Source organism: Ursus arctos, unplaced genomic scaffold (genome assembly GCF_023065955.2).
Source record: "Ursus arctos isolate Adak ecotype North America unplaced genomic scaffold, UrsArc2.0 scaffold_10, whole genome shotgun sequence".
NCBI lineage: Eukaryota > Metazoa > Chordata > Mammalia > Carnivora > Ursidae > Ursus > Ursus arctos.
Window position 1 is genome coordinate 54,418,186 of NW_026622764.1, and position 25,148 is coordinate 54,443,333.

At 40.1% G+C, this 25,148-nt stretch overlaps 1 protein-coding gene across 3 annotated transcripts in view; it reads left to right on the forward strand.

The window, feature by feature from the left end:
- The window catches only part of LRCH1 (leucine rich repeats and calponin homology domain containing 1), a 191,931-nt gene that overhangs the window by 73,726 nt on the left and 93,057 nt on the right, over positions 1–25,148 (forward strand). For all 3 annotated transcript variants that reach the window (XM_026493283.4, XM_026493287.4, XM_026493286.4), the window contains exon 2: positions 18,556–18,700. In XM_026493283.4, coding sequence (XP_026349068.2) covers positions 18,556–18,700 — 145 coding nt within the window. The remainder of the gene's footprint in view (positions 1–18,555; positions 18,701–25,148) is intronic.

The window sequence follows — 25,148 nt, forward strand, 5'->3', positions numbered from 1 at the left end:
CCCAGCTTTTCAATTTTTTTTTTCCTGGCCACTTTATTGTTTCTTTTCACTATCAAAATTTTTATCTACCTGGACTTTATTTTGTTATAAGGAGTCACATTTGGATCTAGCTATTTATTCTTTTTTTAAATGATGTTTTTCTTGTGGTAAATAACACAACATAGAATTTGTCATTTTAGCCACTTTTAGGTGTGCAGTTAGGTGGCATTAAGGACGTTCACAGCTTTGCCACCATGTGGCTTTGGTCGAATTATTTTGCCTCTTTGTGTCTCAGTTTCTTTATCTACAAGTGGGGATAACACACTCATGAAGTTTTTAGAAGACTGCGAGTTAGTTTCTAGAAAATACTCAGTGTTTCCAGGCCACTGTAAGTGTTCAGTGATGATTAATGGCCATGACCACACGTAGTACTGGCTGACCTGCCTTTGCTCGGAGGAACCATTGATGAGCTGGTATCCTATGTATGCTGCATACATTACGTGAAAAGGTAGTTGGTGGCAACTATTGTCCACTGAATCCGTGTGAAGACCTAGAAAATTCTCAGTGCAGACACTGGGTATTTTCCCTTATTTTTGTGTCCACTATAGCATGGGACTAACATGCACTTGGATATTCAGGGGAAGAAAAGATTTTCCAAGATTTAGATTTCAGATTGTTTGCACAGCAGTTAATAATGAAAAGATAAGACCTGTTTGGTCTTCACGTTCAAAGCATAATGCAAGAGACTTGAAGAGGGTGGGCTTCTGACTGTATCCCACAAACACTAGCTCTTTTCAGAGCCTTTGATGAAAGTTCTTCCTTTAAAAAAAATGATAGCAACAATTATTTGTTTTCATGAAGTCTAGATGAGTAAATCATGTGATCACAATGAGAGGAAAAAGAGAAGTCTGAAGAGAAGCAGCATTTTGTTTACATTTAAATCTTCCAGAAGTGGTATGTTTGAAAATAATATACCAGTTTAATATATTTTCTTAAATAAGTTAGATAAAGCACATTTATTATACTTTCTGTTAATTGATAAAAACAGTCTCTTTTTTTATAATCAAGTCTTTTACTTTTTAGTTCAGCAAGGAGCTTCTAACTAGATCTGTAAAAAAGGATGCGGAAATCATCCAATTTAAGCTATTTCTAGCCTTAAAATTCATGATCCTACAAGAGAATATACTACATTCAGTCACCATCACAAAAATGTCTTTCTTATCAGTGCTGCCCTAGCTAAATGTGAACTTTAAAAATGGGAAAACCAGGCACTTTGTAGACAGTTCACTCTTTGTTTCATATTTTTGGGGCTAAGAAAAAAAAAATTGCCCAAGGAAGTATTTCTGGAAGGAGTCAAACTTTTCAACTGCCTTAGTAGTTTAGTCTACAACATTTTTGTTGTTTTAGGAATTGGTAGTGACCCTAAGTATAACTGAAAGAAGACACATTTCTAAAGCACGGATCATGATTGGTTCCTAACAAGTGAGTGATAATGTGGCAAGCAATGCTGTTATCATGTTACGCACAGTTGGTCAGGGCGTCAGTATAATACCATCATTATCATGGAATTGTGTAATAAACCCGTGGGGCAGAGTGCTGTAGTGGGCATAACACTGGATTTTGGTTCAGGAAGTCTGAATTCCAGGACTCACCATGGTGCTTGGACCATGGAGCCAAGCCCTTAGGTTTCAAGAAGTTGTGATGGGAAAGAGAAAGGCATTGCTTTATGGTAGCACCTTCTAGAAGGTTGTTTTCTAGTTCATTTTCTTTCCTCATTTTTCACATTTTTCCAGGGTGACATCATGTATGGCAACTCCTTATTTCAATGCTGATGTCTTTCAAAACTACATTTTTTTTTGTTTTTTTTTTTTTAAAGATTTTATTTATTTATTTGACAGAGAGAGAGAGCCAGCGAGAGAGGGAACACAAGCAGGGGGAGTGGGAGAGGAAGAGGCAAGCTCCCAGAGCTCCCGGTGGAGCAGGGAGCCTGATGCGGGGCTCGATCCCAGGACCCTGGGATCACGCCCTGAGCCAAAGGCAGATGCTTAACAACTGAGCCACCTAGGCGCCCCACAAAACTACATTTTAACCAACACCTTTCTCATGACACAATCCAGTGACCAATAGACCACTCTGCTTGGTTGCTCCATAGATATCTTAAATTGGTGTCTCCAAAACTAAGCTCACCCTGCCTCTTCTAACCCACCACTACCCTGTTTCTTTTCCAGCTTTCCTTTTGAGCAAGTAGCATGCTTCCAGGCATTTTTCCAAGCCAGAAACCCCAAGATGCCCTCAATTTTCCTTTCTCCTCACTTTCTGTATTTAACTGATTGCTAAGCTCTGCCAGTTGTACCTCATAAAGGTCTCCCCTGTCCATTCCCCCTTGATGATAACGATGACAGTGGTGGTGGCAGTGGTAATGACAGTGACGATGATGTCCATTTCTCTATATCAACTTCTTCACCTTACTTCAGACCCTCCTTATTTCTTACCCGGATTTTTGTGGCTGCTCTCGTTAACAGCTGCTTCCATGGATCCCTACTCGGCATCCATTTCACGTGCCTCGGCCATAATGCCAGTCCCACCTCCTCAACAGGCTTCTCCATCCCTGCATTCTTCATCCGGCCTGCGTGCTTTAGTCTGGAGTGAATTATCCCCTCTGCCCTGGCAGTCTCCGTGTCCACCTGTCTGGAGATTCAGCTTCTAGGCCTGTGCCTCTTTGAAGCCCTTTTCAACCTTTCAGAATTGATATTTAACCATGCTGATAAATGTAGATCTAATTCATTGTGTGTTTTGTTTCCTTTTCTACCTCCCCTGTTGGGCTCCACAAATCACTTGTTATGAATTGAGTCTTAAATTCACATCACTATAGATAACACCTGGCATGGTGTGTCTGTCTTGTGGAGGACAGCCAATAAATGACAGAGTGAGAGAGTGAACATGTGGAGGGTTTTCCCTGGCGGGGGAAGGGGTTGGGAAGGTGCCACACAGCCCTTGGGAGTCTCCCTCCATCGTCTGTGATTTCCTGCTGAGCAAGCTTACATGGGCGATTTTGCTTGGCTCTCTCCAGCTAGATATGTGCTCTGGGACCGGAGCTGAAAAATATGAGGCAGGACATTTTTTACATTTCCAGATTGAGCTTGTTGGTAGGGAGAGGTACTGAGGTTGAGCAAAACCAAATTAACACTGTGAAAGACACACATTTCTCTCAGGCATCTGTATGCACTGTGGCCATCCCAGTGGTCTCACTTTCTGTTCATGCCCACACACTTCAAGTGGGCCTTTAACGTCACCTGGCTCTCACTCCACATTTGTCTAGTGCAGACACTTTCCAGCTTTCTTATTAACTACTTCATACTCTGTCTTTCCTTAAACCTTTAATAGCTTCTCTTCCCTCTTTAAAATCGCAGGCCCCCTCTTCCCACTTCCTGCTTGAGTTTTCTCTCTAGCCTGTACCACCGTCTAACATACTCTCTATTTTCCCTGTTAGTTTTGTTTAGGTCACCCCCCTGAATGTAAGTGCCGGAGGGCAGGCATTTTGCCAGTGTTCACGGAGCCGGTGCACAAGTATTTGTTGAATGACTGTAGAGAAGAAACTTTCCCAAACAGAAGATTAGAATTCACTGTCCATTTCCCTCTCCCAATAGAGTAAGTTTCATTTGAAATTTCAAGTTCTTGTTGTATCTAAAAGATGAACAAAGCTGAATTTAAAATTCCCCAACATAATGTGTCTGCTTTCAAAAAAGCACCTACAAATGAAATCATAATTTAGGCTGCTCTGAACATTTTTGTACACATGAAATATCATTAGTAGTAAAAACACTATTTCCATTATGTACTGCAAAATTCCTATGGATTTTCAAATAGACTCAAATATAAAATTTGTTTTCATATCGACTGTTACATTTAAATGTTACAGTAGCTTTAGATTTCTTGATTCATATCTTAAAAATATCACTGGTAGTATCTTTGAGGTTTTTTTTTTAATAGAGTTTGTGGTAAAGTTTGTGGTCCTCCTTCAACCTCACTAGCATATGTTGAAACTTGTGGATGGCTTTTGAAATTTTGCCTCATTTGAGATTAATCATCTACTGATAATTAATTAACATCATATGATATAAATTTTTAATTCTGTATGATTTCTGCTTCAAAATGATGGCTCTTACCCTCCCTCTACTGACTTAACACAAGTACTTGGAAAACTTGAATAACAGGCTGTCTGGCTAGCGGAGCTGCGGTTTCCTTCATAGTTAATCAAAGGAAAGATTCCTTTCTTTGTCTTAGAACTCTCTTAAAATGTACCAACACATTTCCAGGCCAGTTAGAAAGTCTCCAGGAGGGTCAGTAATCTTATCTGTGATAATGAAAGATCTTACATGGCCTCATGCCTGAGATTATTTACCAAATTGTAGAAAAAAATGGTAATATTTGATTTGCCTCTAAAGGGCTCCTTTTTGGGGGGGAGAGAGGGTCAGAGAGAGAGAATCTTAAGCAGGCTTCACACCCAGCGTGGAGCCTGACTTGGGACTCGATCTCACAACCCTGAGATCATGATCTGAGCGGAAATCAAGAGTCAGATGTTTGACTGAGCCACCCAGGCGCCCCTAAAAGGCTCTTTTTAATAAGTGAGACCAAATCAATAATACATGTGAAAGTGCTATGTAAACTACAAAAGCACTCCATCCTCTTTATCTTTGGGGGTAGTATTCACTTTTCTTAATGGTTTTATTGCTATTTTTGAAGAACATAATAAAAGAATCTGATGGTTATGGTGAACTAAAATTAAATAGACTATTTCACAGTATATTTGATTTCAAAAGCTTCCAACAAAGGTAAAAATCCTCGAAAAACTTTATGGATTGGTCATTTTTAGGAGAAAGGGCTTTCTTTCCAGCAAATAACATTTCTTTTATGGTTGAGAGTTTCAGTATTTATGTAATCATCAACTCACAACAGCACATTGTTTCATTCTTGATAGTGAGCCTGGAATGATAATAAAACTCGGGCAAGTCTGGGACCATAGAGTTCCGAGTTTGCTCCTCTCTCTTCTCCCCCGCCTGCGTACATGGAGTCCCCTCCCTGACTCCGACTCCAGCACACTAATGTGAGTTTGGGCATGCGCGAAGTCCATGCTCCTTAGAGCCGTTGGGACTCACTTCCTTTGCCTCCCCCAGATGACTCCTCTTGCAGTACTTGCGAGACCCCTTATTGACTAGCAACTAGTTTTCCTGAAGTTAGGGTGAGACACAGACTACCCAGGAACTGGCTGCTAAGTGACTGGTCAGGCAACAAACTGTTTGTTATATTTTAAATACTGACCACGTGCTTTAGTGAAGAGGCCTTTGAGCTCAGGAGTCACACAGGAAAAGCTGTCCCTCCTGCAGCCCAGAGAACCTGGAGTCTTTGCCCTCTCTTCACAGCACCTGAGCAGCTGCCGACCCCCTACTCTCCCTGTTCCCTGCCTTGGGGCTCAGGAGCCCTGTTCCCAGCAGAGTCCCATGCAGTGTCTCATTTGGGCTTCTCTGCACCCCCAGGGACCCCTGTTCCTGTGGTGCCTGTTCTCACACCTCACTACTGTGAAAGGCAGGGCTCTTCCTTTCTGTGCTGTGAGACTGTTAGAGCAGGAGCTGTCCTAGTTATATTTTCCTTCTTAATCGTCTTTTGTTGAGTTCCAGGTGCTGCTGCTTCGTACTCATCATCACTTTTTCTCCCCAACACTGAGGAGGACAACTGTGTCGAGCACATATGCTTGGCACCCTGGCAAGTGGGGGTGCATATCTACAGATGCATGGATGGAGCTAGAGAAAACTGTTACGTGGTCCTTGGTCACAGAGTGGCATGACACCGTTCATGACACTGTCCCTGTGTCATTCTCCAGAGCTGCCCCCTTCTCTCAGGCTTCCAGCCCCTATAGGGTTAGTCATTTCTAGCATTCTGGGGAATTTTATGTTCCAGGATAATGTTTGTCTTTTGTGACCATTTTGGAAAAAAATTCATTTCTTTCTAACTGTGATAAAAATAGCATACAGCATAACATTTACCACGTTAACCGTGTTTCAGTGTGTCGTTCGGTGCGCTTACGTGGCTGTGCAACCGTCACCGCCATCCATCCACTGGACTCTTTCTATCTGTGTAGCTTCTACACGTAGCTCTTCCTTCCGCCTCCCAGCTGGCCACCGTCCTACTTTCTGTCTCTATGAGTTTCACCACGTGAAGCCCCTCCTACGAGTGCGACCATACGGTATTTGTCTTTTCTGTGGCTGGTTTATTTCACTTAGCAAAATGTCCTCAAGTTTCATCCACATTGTAGCACGTGTCCGAACTTCCTTCCTTTTTAAGGCCGAATACTATTGCCCTGTGTGTATACACCCTATTTTGCTTCTCTATTCATCCCTTGGTGAACATTTGGGCTGGTCCCACCTTTTGAATGTTGCAAATTAGGCTGCTTAAAGCATTCATGTTTTATAAGAAAATTAGTATTTCCCCTTCAAATTAGTATGTCCCATTTTAAAGATGATTACGGTCGATGGGCTGTTTTGATTACGTCTCTGAGCCCAAAGTTGCCTTTAAGCAAATGGGAAATGATTCGTGGTGCCGTGAAGCCTTAGCTCCGCAGAGTCGCCAGGCGATGGGTCATGACACAGAGAGGCTGTCACCACCTAAAATGTTTTTGTTTTGAGTGACTTTATGGGAGAACGTTAAAAGAATTACTTACACACTTCCCTCCTGTCTTCAACAGAACATTTTAAACCTAGTTTAATCCTCGAATAGATGGACTATCGCTGGATCATTGGGAGTTGTTAGTATGTTCTTGTGTCACAGCCGCATTGTGCTGTAGTGTTTAGGGGGGTCCTGGCATTGCATCTTAAAGTTTTTAATTAAAAATACTTAAAATTTAACATGTAGGTCGATTTCACTGTTCGTTACTGTTCCTTGCAAGAAGTGTACTTTCTTACGGCTGTTTCTCTTTTCCTTACGTGCTTGTTGTTTCTAAAATGCTGTGGGGCTGGAACAGTTAATAATAGCATTTGTTAGAATTGTGTTTAAGAGTAGAAAGCCTCTTTTAGAGGTTCTTTAAGTGAAATGATTATACTTTGGGGCAGGAAATCCATTGCCCTCCTCCACTCCCGCCCATATATGTGCTGGTCTTTTAAAAATCTATAATCTGATTTTTTTTTTTTTTTGTCTGTGCTTTGGATAGGAGAGGCACAATAAAGAAATCAGTTTTTGCTGTCAACATTTCAGTAATGCATTTGTTAGTAAAAGGCCACGTACATGTAATTACCTCTTTGGTACTTTGTGGGCTTAATGGGAATCATCCGCTAATAAAATCACCGCACCAAGAGTCTAATCTGTCACTAGATGCTTTTTGGCATTTACCAAAATTAATTTCTGTTTCTTATTTCCTCCTGCAACCTTGGAAAGGGAAACCTTCGAACCAACTTATAAATTTTTCACTCAAAATACATGATTTTTTTTTTCTTTTATCTACGATTTGCTGTTATCCTGAGGCATTCATGCCTATGGTGTACTTCATGAGCTTGTCAGTTAGGTTTTCAGCTCCTTTCCAGCCCAGGCAGTATTATTTCTTGCTAGAAATACTCAGAACCCAGGGTTAGCTAGCCTAACGATAGAGACTATTCTTAGAGGGCTTCACTCTGTGCCAGGCACTGCTCTAAGGACTTTAAAGGTATCAATCATTTCATGTAATCCTTCCAGTAATTCAGTGGGGCCAGGACTGTTATTATCCTCATGTTACAGGTGAGGAAACTGAGGCATAGAGAAATTAAATCATTATTTCCAAGTCCACGCAGCAGAGTGGTGGGACCAGGATTTGAACTCAAGCTGTCTGACCTAAGAACCTGCGTTTCTACTCCATTCATTCAACAAATATTTATTAAGCCCTTAACGTATACCAGTGAACCAAGTAAAATCCCAACCTTCACGGGACTTACATTCTAGTAGGGAGAAAGAGAAAATTAATAACCATAATACATGAATAAATGGTATGTTTTGTGATGCAGTTATTTAAGGGCTAAGAAGAAAATGTAGAATAGAGTGAGGTTAAGATAGATGTTGAAACTTTAAATAGGTGTTCAGGGAAGACTCATGGCTCATACTGAGGAATTATTTAACTCATCTCTACTGTTTGATAAGAATTTTGTTGATCTGTTAGAGATGTAGCCTGAGATTTTGACCGTCTTGAAACTTTCATGAACCCGCTTATTATTTCTGTCCATTTAATCCTGGAAGCATCGGGTGGCTTCATCTCCAGAGTCAGGATGAGTCAGCCCAGGGGCTCTGCCTCACTGCCTAGGGCAGCACACCCTTACTCCAGTGCATTTCCAAACGTGCAGGTGCCCGGGAGCACCCCCATGGGTGCTGAGTCATGGAGCTGGCTAGGCTGTCTGTACCAAGAGAAAAGTTGAAGTGAGGGGCAGTCAGATGCCAGGGGCATTGTGGAGCATGGGGAGGAAGCTCAGAAGGCACAGAAAGATGTAGCTGAGATTCTTCTAAAGAGACCCCTGCGTGCCTAGGTGCGAGGGGATATGGACTGTCCAGAGAGGGCAGGTGTTTCCAGACCATGCTTCCGCTTAAGGACTGTCCCTGCACGGTGGTCCCAGGAGTGACGTCACCAAGCAAGGGGGTGGAGATGGCCAGGCACAGTGCGTCCAGTCCTCCGTATTAGGAAAATCATAGGTCCCAAGCTCTAGTTGGTGGGTCAGGAGTTTAGATTTCTATGTGAAGCCTACCCATTTGACCCAATTTTATTGAAACATCATGCTTAGTGCTAATCTAAAATTAAACTTTCAGATAACATGTTTATATCGTTCAGCTTGAAAAATATATCCTTTGGTCTAGCCGGAGCTGGGCACGACTGTAACTTCCCAGATGAGGCCTTCTCTTCTGAGCGGAGGGCAAGGTATTGCCGATGCGGTTGGCGGCTGCACGGGTCTGTCTGCGCTTCTGCCTCACGGCCGCTGTGGCTCGTGGCTCAGGATGTCGCTGCCGGGCTGCTGGCCTCATCCAGTTCCTCCTGAGGCACCACTTTCCTTTTTCACATAAAAACAACAGCGCGCTGCTGATGGTGCTGACCGCACACCAGATTCCATCGACTGTTTTTCCACCCTCGCCTGCTTCTTTTTATTCATCTGGCTACTTTATTTTAGGGATCTGCAAAGCTTGTTTTGGCCGCGGCAAAACGTATTGTTTTATTTCTGGCTGTGCAGCTTTCATGTCGATGCTTCGATTAAGAAGCGGACGTGGGGAGGACGTGGTTCCGGGGGTTCCGGTTTGCTGCCCGGCTGTGTTTGCACAGAGAGGCGGTGCTCCCCACTCCACTCCCCTGCAGTGCAGGGCTAGCCCCCAGGGTGGGTTCGCAGCCAAGAGTGGGACAGCGTCCAGCTCGGGGTGGGAGACGCGGCGCCCGTGACACAGGCTCTTCTTTTGGAGAAAATATTTAGCGCCTGGTCAAAGGTCACTTCTGTTAGTACAGGGCTCTGGGGTCAGGGAATGTCTCCTGGTCGGGCATCTGAAATGGATCTTTTTTTTTTTTTTTTTTTTAAGCAAGAGTTACCCGTATAAACAACTGACTTTCCCTATATTGCAGTCCTATGAGGCAGAATAAAAAATAGTGCGGAGCTTTCCAAGTGTCATGTCTACTGGTTTCCTTCTTGCTTCTGTCACTTAACTAGTTCTGTATCCTCAGGCAAGTTACCTAACCTCTCTGGGCCTTAGGGTCCACTCGTAACTGAGAGCTAAGACAGCACCTGCCTCACTAAGTTACGGTGAGAAATCAATGAGGAAAAAAACCCTGAATTTCTATTATGATAGCCAATTCATAATACATAAAACTCCCTTTCAGGTCGGATTGTATCAAAAACTAGTTGAGGAGGAATTTAGAATAATAATCTCAGTGACTAACAGTTAATGGTGGATCAGCTCAGGTTTGCTTTCCCAAATTAGGATTCATGGTAAAGGTACCAGTGGGCTCTCCAAATCAGGCTCCTCCTGGGGCCCCTTGTCTGCCCCTAGGATAGCGCCACCTGTTGGGCAGGCTTGGTTTAGGCAGGGAACCTGAGGGGTTGGATCATCTCTACTCAACTGCATTTCCCCAGAAGAGAGGGAAGCAACTGGACAACCAAGCAATCCTGATGCCAGAGCCACATCCTAAAATTTATGGCCATGGGCCTCAGGCTTGAGGGTTTAAAAAACTTTCTAAGTGATTCCAGCGTACCAACAAGGCTGAGAAACACTAGGCAATGTTTTATTTAGGAAAATAGCCAGCCCGTGAGCTCTACTACTATAGAAGTACCTCTGTATCTTTATAACAGAATTAGAACAGTGAACAATAAAAATTAACACACATTCCTCATCTATATTTATCTCTACCTTTAAAAGCTTACTTACCTGTCACTCAGACCTTACTGGGTCATTTCACAGCTCCTGACCCATTTGCCTGACTGGTTTTGGTTGTATTGCAAGACAAAGATTCTATTTGCCTTCTTAACACTTGCCTGTTGTCTATGAGTACTTGTTCTTTTTGTCTTCCTGGGTTGGAGAACCTTCATTGCCCCCACGTTGGTCTGTCTGTAGTAGTCCGTGGGATGGCCAGGCCTCTGGCATGGCTCTGCCCTTTCCAAGGCCAAGTTAAGGACACTCACATCTGTGTGCGCACTGTGAACCGACTGTCCTCTTACTTATTTAATTACGGCTAAGGCCTAGATTTCTTCCTTCTGTTGCTATTCCTCCTCCTCCTCTTCCCTGTCCTCCCTCCCTCCTCCTTCTTTCCCCTCTCCTCCCTCCTCCTTCTTCAAGAAGGATCAGACCTTGTTTTATTTCTTTGTTTTCCACTAACAGGAAAGAGTTTGAACAAACTTGTGTGTCATTCCCCCCTTCATCCCCCAGTATTTATAATTGGATTACCTGCTCTGGGTCATCAAAGTCAAAACATCGTAATCCAGACTGACTTCAGCCCTTCTGGACATGTTTCCCGTGGTGCTTGTGGACGCTCAAAGATACAAGGTGATTTCTGCATTAGCCTGAGGAAAGCACATGTGCCTGGTTTTTGCCCCCTTTTTCTGTCTTCCAATAATAAAGTTCATTGAGAATTCAACGATACTTAGAGACACGGAGGAGAAGTAAGTCATGTCTTTGAAAACCCGTTCTATCCTCTTCAGTGAACAGAGTGCTTACGTGGGGTTAGCGTAATTAATGGGTGAGGCCAGGATTTCTACTTACCAAGTTTCCTGTAGCTGTTTCCAGAATTTAGCCCATTAGCTGACATATTGTTTTCAGTACTTTATTTTTTGAACATCATGTTTATAACCGTCTTCCCCTCTGGGTCTGTGCATAGAACACGCTGCTTTTCTTTTGATTGCACTTTGGACAAATACAAATGCAGTGAAGATTAATTGCCGTATCTTCCTAATAACCTCGCTGAGGGACACATCATGGTCTTGCTGGCATTGTTCCGTGGAGAAAGAGTGGTCTCACGCAGGGAACTCAGTCAGGCCCTAGAGTTAGACATCCTTAGGTGTGAGTATAACTGCTTATCTCTGTGGCTCTGGGCAAGCCACTTGGGCTCTCTGAGCCTCATTTCTTCAGATGGTGGGAGTAGAGCTCCTTGGGGTGGTTTAAATGAGGTACCAGATATAAAACTCCAGGTACAGTGTGTGGCACAATGGACGTGCCTAACGGATGGTAATGCGGTTTACCCACCTGGCCTTTAGCTCTTTGTATGTACCTTTTCCCTTTTCAGCACAAGTAGAACGTCTTACCTTATTGTCTTTTCTGGGTTTGCTTCATCTCACTTTTCAAATGATAAACTCCTTAAAAGTAAGCCTATGTGCTTTTCATTTCTCCAGAAGCCATGTCCTGAGTGTATGTTGATAAATAAGTCAATAATTTATCATATGGGTAATGAACTTAAATAAGAAAGGAGAGCTTTTTTTTTTTTTTGGCCTGCTTTTCAGCTTTATTTTAACTTGAACAGTGCTGGTTTAGGCAACTGTTTTTATTTTATTTAGGCATTGAAAGGGTTTGAGCTGTGTGCAGATTTTGTAATAAATTTCTTCCTTTTTCATGTGGAAGCTGGAACATGAATGCAGGATGGTAGGAAGCACACTCATGGGTAAATTCTCACTCACAGTCGGACGTGGAGTTTCTGTTCACGCGGCTAGCAGTGTAGGCTCAGGCTTGGCGGATGCCCTTTGCTTACACCTTGTAACTTCGTTTATATTGAATAGCCTGAGTCCTTTCAGAAAAAGGGTTCCTGAAAAAATACATAGAAAATAACACAGTTAAAAGCAAGGATTAAAGGGACACCTGGGTGGCTCCGTTGGTTAAGCATCCCCAGCTCTTGATTTCAGCTTGGGTCGTGAGATGGAGCCCCGTGTCAGGCTCCAAGTGGACCATGAAGCCTGCTTGGGATTCTGTCTCTCTCCCCTCCCACTGTCCTTCCCCTCCCCCCACTGTCTTCCTCTTTCTCTCTCTCTAAATTAAAACAAACAAACAAGGATTAAAGGGGAGATATGAGATACAGTTTACAATGAGGGCAATTTAGGTTACCATGCGTGCTTCCGCTTCTCTCAGCAGGCAGGACTAACACCATGTCTTTTGAAGCGCTAAGCAGCCCTTCCCGCAGCTCCTGCTTCTGGGATGCAAAGTTGGACTGTCGGGGAAAATTACAGAGAAGGAAAAGTGCGAAAGCTCCCCCTCTAATCTGGAGATTGGGGAGGGAGACCCTAGAAAGGGGTGAGAACATAAAACATCTGTATTGTGAGTAGTAAGGAAGAGAACAGACACATACATCAATTAAAACATTATTCTAGCATTGTAAAGCCAACTGTTAGTAATGATGCTATTCGTGTTTAGCCCAGAATTAAATATTAGCCTAATTTATAAGCTATTATGTAATTTATTTCTCCTACCCTTGCATCATTGTCCCCAAGTTTGAAAACAGAGCACTTTTAAAAATTAGGTTATCTGATAAGAATATAGATTTTATAATAAAAGGAATAATTTGTTAAAAATATGTGCTAGTATTTATTATATGTGGGTTTGTACTTTATAACTTTTTGTGATGTTCAACTGCTGCTATTGATTATCATGAGGAAACAAAATCACTTGGATTCTGAATACTTTTGACAGAAAATACTTGAATTCTGAATACTTTTTATTCATAGAAATCTTAGATCTGAAAAGAGTGTTAGAATTCATCCAGTTGCATATACGCTAATTTTACCTGTTCAGAAACAGAGACCTGGGGAATAAACTTTCCCAAACATCTCAGGTGGTTGTAGATTTAGAACTGGTCTGCTCTCTGATTGGAGCTGTTTCTATTATTGATTTGATATCCCATGATCTTTTAAAAAGTTTGTAGTTATATGACAGCATTTCTAAACAAACAAACAAACCCTATATACTTTTTTTTTAAAAAAAAGCATTAGTGACGCTGAAACTAATAAAAACATTATTATTTAAAGTAGTTATCAAAACATTCAACTTGATGGTATCATTCTAGCAGTTCTCTGGAAAGGTAACGTTATGAATGTACAGTGAAACTTCAGTAGAATTTTTCTTTGAGTTGAGCCTGAAGGAAGCAGCACATAAAAGTTTTCTGGCAGATTTCCAGCATCGTAGCCCAGGAGGATTGCCATGTCTAGTAAAGAGTTTCAGGAAAAAAGAATGCAAGAGACTTGTGGAATTTTTTTCTGTTGAGATCCTAAGCATTCATGAAAAGAAGGTGCCTCTGTATTTCCCTTAATTAAAGAACATGGGACTTCACAGTTTGCTCAGGCTTCTTAACTCTCTTTTAAAATGAAACAAAATTCTGTATGTAGAGGATATGTGTGTGTGTGTGTGTATCTGTGCATATATGTACACATGTGTTTTTATACAATATAGATAACACTTGTACATATATATATATATGTGTGTGTGTATATATATATATATTGTGAATCTATTTCTTGGATATTTTGATGCAAAATCAAATAAGCAATGCATTCACATTTCTAAAGGTACAGCAGGGTTTATGGTGGGGGGGTCTCCCTCCCGACGCCTGTCCTCTCTGCAAGAAACCCTTTCCTCCAGAAACAACTACTTCTACCAGTTTCTTTTGCAGCTTCCAGGGATAATCTATTTATACTTATATATCTATTTACAACTATGTAAATATTCATTTAAAAACACAAATACTATATACACTGTTCTATGCCAGGCTTCTACAAAAATTTATAATATGTCTGGGAGATCATACGAGATCAGCGCATGTAAAGCTGCTTCGTTCATCTTAATGACTGCAGACCCACGCTGCATTGTGAAGTACAGTGTTTAATATTACATTCCACCACATGAAACAGTAGTATTATGCTAATATTTGTTTATCGGTTTAATTTTAGTTTTATTTATCTTTATTAATAATGTGTTAATATATAACCAGACCTCCACCGATATTTAACTTGCTCTCTATCTTTTGCTTTTTCAAACCCCGTTAAAAAAATGTCATTTGCACACGAGTTTATCTGTAGATGAGAAAGATTTCTAGGTTGAGTGAAGTAATATACATTTGTAATTTTGATTGATATTGCTAGTATGTTCTTCATTTACATTATAATGTGTTCATCAAATTTTTTGATACTTACTAGTCTAATGGGTGAAAAATATTATCCCATGTAGCTGTGATTTGCTTTGCTCTAATGTGAGTGAGGTTGATCATTTTGTCATATGCTTAAGAGCCATTTGTATTTCCTTTTCTGTGAGCCATCTGTTCTTTTTTCTTCCTTCCTCCCTCCCTTCCTCCATTCCCTCCCACCTTCCTTCCTTCCTTCCTTCCTTCTGTCCTTTTTTTTTTTTTTCTGGGTTTCAGACATTATCACTGACTGTAAAAGCTCTGTCTATATATAAAAAATTAGCCTACTGGGTTTATGAATTATAGGTCTTCCCACCTGCCCCCCATTCCTTGATTGTCATGTATGTTTTTGGTGGAGTTTTGTTTGTTTTAGAATGCTATAAATTTTGTTTTATCGCATTGAATTTATCAATCTTGCATTATGCCATTCATAGGAAGACATTTTCCATTCTAAGATCATAAAAACAAACTTCCCACGTGTTGTCCCAGTGCTGTTATGGCTTCACTTTTTTTTTTTTTTAATTTTTTTTTATTATATTATGTTAGTCACCATACAGTACATCCCTGGTTTCTGATGTAAAGTTCAATGATTCATTAGTTGCGTGTAACACCCAGTGCACCATGCAATACGTGCCCTCCTTACTACCCATCACCGGTCTATCCCATTCCCCCACCCCCCTCCCCTCTGAGGCCCTCAGTTTGTTTCTCATAGTCCATAGTCTCTCATGCTTCATTCTCCCTTCTGATTACCCCCCCTTTCTTTATCCCTTTCTTCCCCTGCCGATCTTCCTAGTTCTTAATGTTCCATAAATGAGAGAAATCATATGATAATTGTCTTTCTCTGCTTGACTTATTTCACTTAGCATTATCTCCTCCAGTGCCGTCCATGTTGCAGCAAATGTTGAGAATTCGTTCTTTCTGAAAGCTGAGTTCACTTTTTTAAAGTTAATCATTTAGGGGCACCTAGTGGTTCAGGCGGTTAAGCATCTGCCTTCAGCTCAGGTTGTGATCCCAGTGTCCTGGGAATCTGTCCTGGGATCGAGGCCCGTGATAGAGCCCCAGGTCAGGCTCCCTGCTCATCAGGAAGTCTGCTTCTCCCTCTCCTCCTCCCCTACTCCGCTCCTGTGCTCTCTCTCAAGATAAATAAATAAAATCTTAAAAAAATAAAGTTAATCATTTAATTCATCTAGAATTTATTGAGATAAAAGGGGCAAAGTAGGTTATCCTTTGTTTCAGATGGCTATCCAGTTTTTCCAAACCGTTTACTGACCTTACCTCTTTTCCCTATTGACTTGAAATGCCACTTTTACTACACACTTTATTTCTATATGTATCTTTGACCCCTTTGTAATCTGTTCCGCTGACCTTACCACCTGCCCATCATACTGCCTTATGATGTGTCTGTTAATGTCTCAGAGAGCTGGTGCCCCTCAGAGCACCTTTTGTTTTGAGAGATACCTTGCTCTTTTTGCGTCATTCTGCAATATGAAATTTAAAGTCAACTTGTAACCTCAGCAAATTAAAAAATATATTTCTTAGAACTATAGTTTTTGACTTGGGCGTTCATTCCATTATACACATACAGCTTAGAGAGAATTGACACTTTTTTGATGTGGTCCTTCTTATATACAATCGTGGAATATCTTTTCAATCGTAACTTTTCTTTTTTATTGCTTAGTAGCATTTCAGAGTTTTCTTCATATAAACTGCCTATTTCTTAAGATTTTCTAGATGTTTTACTTTTGTTATTATAATAAATTAGGTTTCCTTCATTGTATCATTTTGCTAGTGTGTGTGTGTGTGTGTGTGTGTGAAGGCTATTTTTCAACATACTCATTTTCTACCCTGTACCTTTTTTGAAATAGTTTTCCTGTTGATATTTTTGGGTTTTCTGGGAAAATGATCATATTATTTGTGAACAATGATAATTCTTTTTGTTTCCAATTTTGGTTCTTCTTTTCTTTCTTTACCCATGTCATTGGATAGTAACTCCTGAACAATAATAAGTAATAATAGTGGTAGTGATGTCTTGTCTTGACTCTATTGGTAATATTTCTAGTCATTTGAGATTTAGTAATAAATAAAAAAATTCTCACTCATATGTGCGTGTGTAATTATGTAAGGAAATAGCCAACTATTCTTTTATTGAGCAATTACATTAAGAATGAATATAAATATTCTAAAATAATGTTCTGATTTATGGTGATGTTGTACCACTTGGTAAAGTTGCTAGACATCACTTAATTGTACACTTAAAATAGGTCAGTTTTATGATAGATAAGATTTACTTCCATAAAGTAGTTTTTTTTTAAGATTTTATTTATTTATTCGACAGAGAGAGAGACAGCCAGCGAGAGAGGGAACACAAGCAGGGGGAGTGGGAGAGGAAGAAGAAGGCTCATAGCGGAGGAGCCTGATGTGGGGCTCGATCCCATAACGCCGGGATCATGCCCTGAGCCGAAGGCAGACGCTTAACCGCTGTGCCACCCAGGCGCCCCATAAAGTAGTTTTTGAAAAAGAATAAATACAGTATTTTCTCAATACCTTTTAAGTACCTATAGAGGTGATCATGTGCTATTTTGCTTTTACTCTAGTTTTACGGTGAATTGTTTAAATAATACAAAATCCTTATATTCCTAGCATAAGTCCCACTTACTCATAACACGTTAATCGTTTTATGTACTGCTCAATTCTGTTTGCTAATTTTTAAATTTAGGATTTAGATTTACATAAGTATTTATGTAGAAGGGAGAGTCATAAGTAGTTTCTTTTTTGTGTATTTTCTTTGTTAGGTGTTGGTATCAATATTATACCTTACCGTTTAAATAAGTATTTAGAAACTTTCCTTCTTTTACCTTGTGTGGAATAGTTTAAATATTATCATAACTGTCCCTTTAAACCTGCTTAGAATTCACCTCTGAAGCCATCTAGGCCTGTCTTGGTTTATTTATGTATTTATTCTCAGAAGGGTAGTCAGGATAGCTCTTTGACTTCTATTTCATTATAGTATTGATCTATTTAAATTTTCTTTTTTTTTTAAATGGAGTGTGATTCCTTAAGTATATATGACATGGTATTTAATGAACATCCTGAAGTCATACTGATTGAGTCCTTCCTGGTGAGATGATCAGTAATGTTGAGTTATTGTTTTTGAGAGTGGTAGTTCTTTTTTTATATTTGGTGTTTCATGGTATTTGACAGTTACGTCTACCATTCCCAGGTTTAGAGATTAAGGACTGTTCCATATTTTTATTGTTGAGATGGTGCTATTGTAAACCACGATGTGTGTTTATACTGCTCTGCAGAGCACCATTGTTATGGTCTTTGGTAAGCTTGGGGAAGAGAGCCCAGTTTTATTGCTGGTCATGTGGCAGACACACTGCCTGTCCTTAAGAGAGACACAGTTGATTTATCTTGGTCTTGTACATTGTAGCTTTCCAGTCATTCCAGTGAATGAAGTATTTGTTTAGTATCTACTATGTGTGTAATGTGTTTGCAGAGGATATAATGTTCCAAGAGACAACATACGTTATGAATGCAAAATGGAATTAAATAAATATTATGGTAAAGATCTATATTCAGACAGATTGAAGGATACAGTTTTCATACTTGCCTAGGGGTGAATGACTTTGAAATAATTTTCAGATAGAATGGAAAGTAAATATTGATTCGGTTACTCTTTTATCTGGCCTGTATTTACAAATTAATATAGAGCTAAAACTGTTTTAGCAGTATTTTTGCTTTTCCATATGAACTAGGTAATATTCCAGGAAAAGGAAATCAACCCTGGAGTAATAGAGCTACAAAAAAAGAAAATGCTGATCTAAATTTAGATTATACTTATTTTAAAACATGTTAAGAAAAAAAAGCATTGATAGTTGATAATTGTACTGGATTATGTTGAAGATTTATTGACAAAACATTCTTTCCTTTCTTCACAGATTTATCTAAAAACAGACTGGTCGAAGTCCCAATGGAGTTGTGCCATTTTGTATCACTGGAAATTCTTAATCTGTATCATAATTGCATCAGAGTCATTCCTGAGGCCATCATTAATCTGCAGATGCTGACTTACTTAAACTTGAGGTAGGTCGACTTATAAGGATTGTAATCAAATTCAATGGAAAAACCCCCAAATAATTGTGCTTTCATTTCTATCAGGTTTTTTTTTCTCTTTGCAATTTCTGATCACCCTTTGAAGTAAATAACACAAGATTATTTAGAAACTTACCTTTCATAATAAATTTGTAGTGCCATTAATATTGTTTTTGTTGCTAGACTTCTCTGAATGTCAATATGACAAGGTATTTTGGTTTAGTGGTTTTTTTAACAATAATTTATATGGCATCATTTATACTTTTTGTCTCTTTGGTGCTTGGCTTATTGTCTTCATGTATTGATGTGGTTTTTGGAAGAGGAGGGCTAAGGGAAGTGAAAAAGGAACTTGGGGGTTGTGACAAATTGGGGCCTAGCTGGTCTTTGGGAGTTTTTATACCATTGGATTTGCTACTTAGTATTGTCCGAGACTGTTCCCTTTAGGCCATCTGAGAAGAGTCAAGAGCACTGAGCAACTCCAGCAAGATAGGAAGTTTGCTGTCTTTGTAACCCCACTCAATTAGGTCAGCATGTGCCAAGGACAGGTCAGTGGTCTGTATTGATTCCCTATTTAGGCACAGCACAGTGTAACATATTAATGCCCCCGAGTAGCCCTGAAGTTAAGAAAATCAGCTACAACAAGGCCTAGGTTTTAGACTTTGTGCTGTGACTGTCAGCTGCTCTGGCCAGATTTTGGTTCCTTGTCTCCTAAATCTTTGACTCGCACAGGATGTCAGGAGAGAGAGAGGAACTGTTATACCAAATCTGTCTCTACGATGAAAGCAAGGATCCAAAGGTCCAGCCGGAGCAAAGTCTGTACTCATGTCACTGGCATTATCTTGGTGTGTAATAAAGAGCAGCACTTGATTAGCAAGGCTTGTGCAGTGCAACAATCATGCCAAAGTGCAAAATTCCCAGTGAACCGGCTCATTAACTTATGATAGATAATAATGTCAGTTATTTTGTTGTTGGTTGGTTTGTTTTTAGTTGGCCACTGAAAGTTGTGGTCTTCTCTTGCTTTCTTTGCAGTCAAAAATGGGTTTCCACTGCATTTCATTAGGTGTGTATATCCTCCTTGGGAGTGAAAAATAAAATCCTAGTCGTGTTTTTAAGTGGCCTTCAGTTCTTCTTGGTGAATAACATGTAAGTTAGTATTAGCATAATCTAGCAGCTTGTATAGCTAACTTTTACTTCTCCAGGTTTCTAGTTCCTCTGACCATTTTGAGTTTCCTTGAATAAGTCTAAATTATTTCTGCAACAGCAGAACGTTCATTACCTTGGGAATGCCTGATGGCGTCAATGTAGTGGTGTCTGTAGGATTTGGTTCACTATTTCCCTGAAACATTGGCCCTCTAATTCCAACCTGCAGAGAGGAAATATCCCAAGAGCATATGCAGTTGGTGTGTTTACTGACCTAGGTCTGTCCTGCTGTGACTTTTTCACCTCCAGTAGTCCTATATGCAACACGTAAGAAGATTTAACTTTGTACTGTTATGCTAAGTCCATACACAATGAGAAACTTCTGGATATAGATGACATATCTCTTCTGGGATGATACGAACTATAAAATCCTACAAATGGGAGATAATCTAATCTTAAAATTTATATTACGTTTTAAAAGCACTAATACAGTTGGTTTGGTGTGATGATTTTCATGTTGGGCTTAGTTGAGAGTAGAATAATATTGCTATCTTCAGATGGCAGAAAGGATATATTGAAGTGTGGGTCTCAGGATCCTTTCAGGCAAGAACGATGAGAATCGTGGAGACTGACGATGCTGAAGAGGAACCATGTGGGTATATTGTAAACAGTTTTGTGGTGAATTCCTAGGTCATAGGAAAAAGAAAGAAAAAAAGGGACTACTGAACACCCAACTCTTTAAGCGTTGTTTTTTGTTTAATTCCTTGTTTGCCTCTATCTTTTCTTCCCTTTATATAGTTCACTTTTATCTTGTGTTGTTTTCTTTGCTCACATCTCAACTTTAATATTACTGTGCTTTAAGACATATTCTATAGTGTCGAATCCCGACTCTTCAAAGGAATTGTTAACTACATGGAGATAATAAAGAAAAAGTATGTCTCTTACTTTTCAGAGGTGTTACATCAGGGTATATGAAAAATGCGTGTATGTCCTTGGGGTGCCTGGGTAGCTCATTTGGTTAAGCATCCAAATCTTGATTTTGGTTCAGGTCATGACCTCAAGGTTATGAGATCGAACCCCACGAAGGGCTCCGTGCTAGGCGTGGAGCCTGCTTAAGATTCTCTCTCCCCACATTGCATCAAAAACTGGGGATGTACTGTATGGTGACTAGTATAACAAAATAAAAATTATTAAAAAAAAAAAGATTCTCTCTCCTCCTCTCCCTCTGCCCCCTCTCACCGCTCATGCACGCTGTCTCTCTCCCTAAGAAAGAAAGAAAGAAAGAAAGAAAGAAAGAAAGCAGAAAAAAAAAACTTAGGTACATCCTCTAAACTCTTTGAAAGACAGGTAGTATACACACACACACACACACACACACGATTATTTTTGATACCTCTTTTAAGTTTATTTCGTAAGTATAAATGTGTAACATAAAATAATAACATATGGCAAGCTTTAAAGTAACCAGGAGGATGGTCACCTGGTTCAATTTTAAAGCCTTTAACTCCTGATTTATGGGTTTGGTGGGAACATGTCTTCTGAGAATTGGACTCCTGGAATTGAGTTATTTCTCTGTTTGGTAGTGATTTGAAGTGGAATGTTGTATTTGCCTAAAGGATTTATTGTAGCTTGTAAAATAGTAGATGGCTGTCACATCTGCTTATTTGCAGTTATGTAATAACGTCTGAAAAATACCAGTGGCCTCTAATGAAATTGTTAGCTCTTGTAACATGCTGAGTGATATCATCTGCATGGTAGCGGTGTCCGTGTGCGTTCTTCCTGTCCTCAAACTCCTACCCCACTCCCAGCCACCCTTAAGCTGGTGACCAGGGGGACATTGAGAATATTGTGCTTGTGTGAGATCATGATATACGTCCCCTCCTCGATATCCAGGATCGGGTGTTATGGCCTTTTCAGGTCTTTTGTGCCTGTCATGAAAATTAAGTCAGCGAAATAAAATATATTTCTTCTTGGGTATAGTGTAGGGGCATGTTGGACTCTGGTTAACTTTAGCCTGTGGAGGAGAGGCTGCCAATCCGTTTGCTTGAAAAGGAAGCAAGGGACTCAGGACTGCAGACATACTGCCTCATAGAAGAACTACCGAGTTGTCTTCAGCACGGTTTTTTTTTTTTTCTGTGATAAATGGGGTATTCTGCCAAGGAAAGGAGCTTATGTTTTAGACAGAAATATATAATCAAGTCATGACATTATCACCAATTTAGATGTATCGGGGGAAATCTTTATGAGTTTCAAAAAATTAAAGAAAAAAGTAAATTGCTTTCAAGCATACACTTAAGATAGACTGTATTAACCATAGCAGGTTCCGAAACAGCTTTAACAAATAGGCAAGTTCATCAGGTTTTATAAATAAGTACCTGGAGATACTTTCTCTTCTGTGGTACTTAGGGGTTTTTCCTCTTATTTCTATTAACTATGAATCAAGAGCCGTGAGATAAGGTAGCGCAGAGAAGCTGCTTTTCAAATGTTCACAGATTTCATGTTTCTATACTTAAAATTAAACATGGCCTCACAGTATTTTTAGTCTTTTCTCTTTTTTAATAGTTCACATGTGGAAATCACTAGTTTTTATGTTTCAAAGTAGGAGGGTTGCCATATGAAGCTACGCTGAGTTGGCGGCAAACATTCAAAATTGATCACACCCTCTGAGATATATTGGCTATTGCAGCGGAGTAAACGGCCGTAAGTATGTGATGGTCACGGTGGTGACGATGACAATGAAGATGATGGCGGCGGCGGTGGTGATGTGCCACTGCCTGCACAGCTTGCCGGCTGATGCGATCTCTCAGAGATGTTATCTTTAAATGTCAAATGGCCGCGTAGTGCCAGAAGCCCCATTCCTGTCTTAGACCAGAGATGGGTCTGATTAGCACATGCAGAATGAAACTGTTCGCTGTGAAATACAGTGAAAAACACTTCAGCATTTTCCCACATGCTAGAAATGTCAGATCCGTGGAAAACATTAATTTATTGCTGTTTATGTAGCCTGTGTTTGAAGGCTCTGGGCTTTTAATCTTTGCTTCTCGGTATTCACAGCGAAAGGTCACGCTAGTTTAATGGAGGTGCCACTGTGTTTCTTCCTGTTATAAAGTGTCTTAATCCCAGACATGTGGCCAAGAACAATAAAAATGATTAAGCAAGACCTGTTCCTATATAGGAGCAAACACTTTGAACCTGAGCTCCACAGGAAAGCCTTACAAAGTTTAAAATCTATTTTAAGGTGCTGGGGAGGTTGTTGTTGATGAGACCCATGAAGAAAATGTACCTTACAAAATAGAACAACCTGAAGCAACAGAACTCTTGGCTGGAACCGTAGAGGTGCCATGAATCTAAGAATAGGGACTTCAGGTTTTAAAAGTTACGTCTCAGAGAGGTTCAGGAGTCGAAGCTGCAAAAAAAATGAGAGTTCTTTACAGCATTTGATCATACTGCATCCAGAACTCTTGTTGGGCGGTTTTACTTTCTGAGGGTGAGACACAGAAAACGGGAGCTGGCTTTTTCATTAGACACCCCTAGGGTGCCTGGGGGGCTCAGTTGGTGAAGCATCTGACTCTTGGTTTCACCTCAGGTCATGGTCTCAGGGTCTTGAGATAGAGCTCCGTGTTGGGCTCTGCGCTCAGCGCTGAGTCTGCTTGTCCCTCTCCCTCTGCTCCTCTCCCTGCACTCTCTCTCTCTCATAAATAAATAAAATCTTAAAAAAAAAAAAAAAAGTAGCTCCTATCTCTACCGGTACATTTAAGAGTCGTTTCTGAGGCATTGCCTGTAAAGAAAAGGGCAGCCTATTGAACAAAATGTTATCACACCATAAAAGGAATCTGGTTTGGATGCTTTTTCTGAAGCCTGGCATCCTTTTTGGCTCCTAAACAATGTGCAGAAAGAGCCAGCTTCCTGATGGCCATGTAACCTGTATCCCCACATTCCTTGGGGGGAGGTCATTCTGAGAAATAATCTTTAATCCTAAGAACGTCTCCCTATTTGAAGGATGAGGAAGAGCATCTTGCCTACGAGGGTTGCCTCGGAAAGCATGGATTTTACATATTTTTGTGAACTAAAAATTAATTTTCTTTGTTCTTAAGAATTTTAATTTTATCCCTAAGAAATGCACCTCTTCTTGCACTGACATCTCTGAAGAAAGCCTCAATTGTAAGATAGCATTTATTCTTTCTAGAAAGTGAGAAAAGAGATGGTGTCTTCCTACACTGGAAAAGGGGAGGAGTTTTGTTCAATTCAAGACAAACTTCTATCCCAAATCCTTTTATGAAGATCTTATTTTATTTTCAAAGGGAAAGTGAGATATTTTGGAACTGGCCTTTGGTAGCTAGGTTGTGTTTTATGATCAGCAGGAAGACACCAAAACACAGTGAACTGTGTTGGAATTTGGAAACATCGTCTTAAAATTTGCAAATGTTTTTTGTAGAATGCTATAGTTGGAAGTGGCCCTTGGGTCATTAGTTGCACAAGCAGCAGTGTATGGGTTAAGCCTTGTTTTTTCTAGTGTGCTCACTGGGCATTCATTTTCAAGGCAGAGCCTAGAGACAGTGGTCCCTAAAAATTGCAATCTATTTATAATTTGCAATGCCTATAAAATTATGTACATTGGCATTGGTACCTAATGGCTTTTATTGAGTGTGAATGAGTTAATAGTAGGATATTTCTTACCAGATTCCATTCCTTTTAGTATAATTCATACTTGGCAAGACTTCCAAAGAGGATTTTTCCATTATACATGTCACCTGATCACAGACGTTGTTTTAGATCAGTGTTTGTATTAAACAGAGGAACAGAGAGACACAAAAGGGACATTATGGCTTTGATGGCTAGAGCACTGTCAGAATGTGTTTTTTTCAGTTCTGCTTCTCATCTTAATGGAGTTCTTAAGATCTTTGTGCTGCAGATTTTCCCTCCAAAAATGGGGTAAATACCTACTCCTAATTGATTATATAGATGTTTTGTTTATAGTAATTCTCAGAGTTTTTTCTGCAAGCCCAAATGAACAAGATGCAAATTACATTTGTTTTTCTAACTGGACAGGTAAAGACCCTTTGAAACATTGTCATTTCATCAATAATCAACTTATTCTGTTTACCCTAAGAACACTGTAGTTTGCTAAGTCTTATAACAAGTCCTGTCATCAAGAAGAGGAAAAGAGAAAAGGAAGGTATACACAATGATGAGGGTGTGGATTTTTGGAATACTCTTCATCACCGTCGTCATCATCATCACCTCTTAATAGCTAAATAGGATTTAGCTGGTACACCATCATATTTGGGTCCTTCAACAG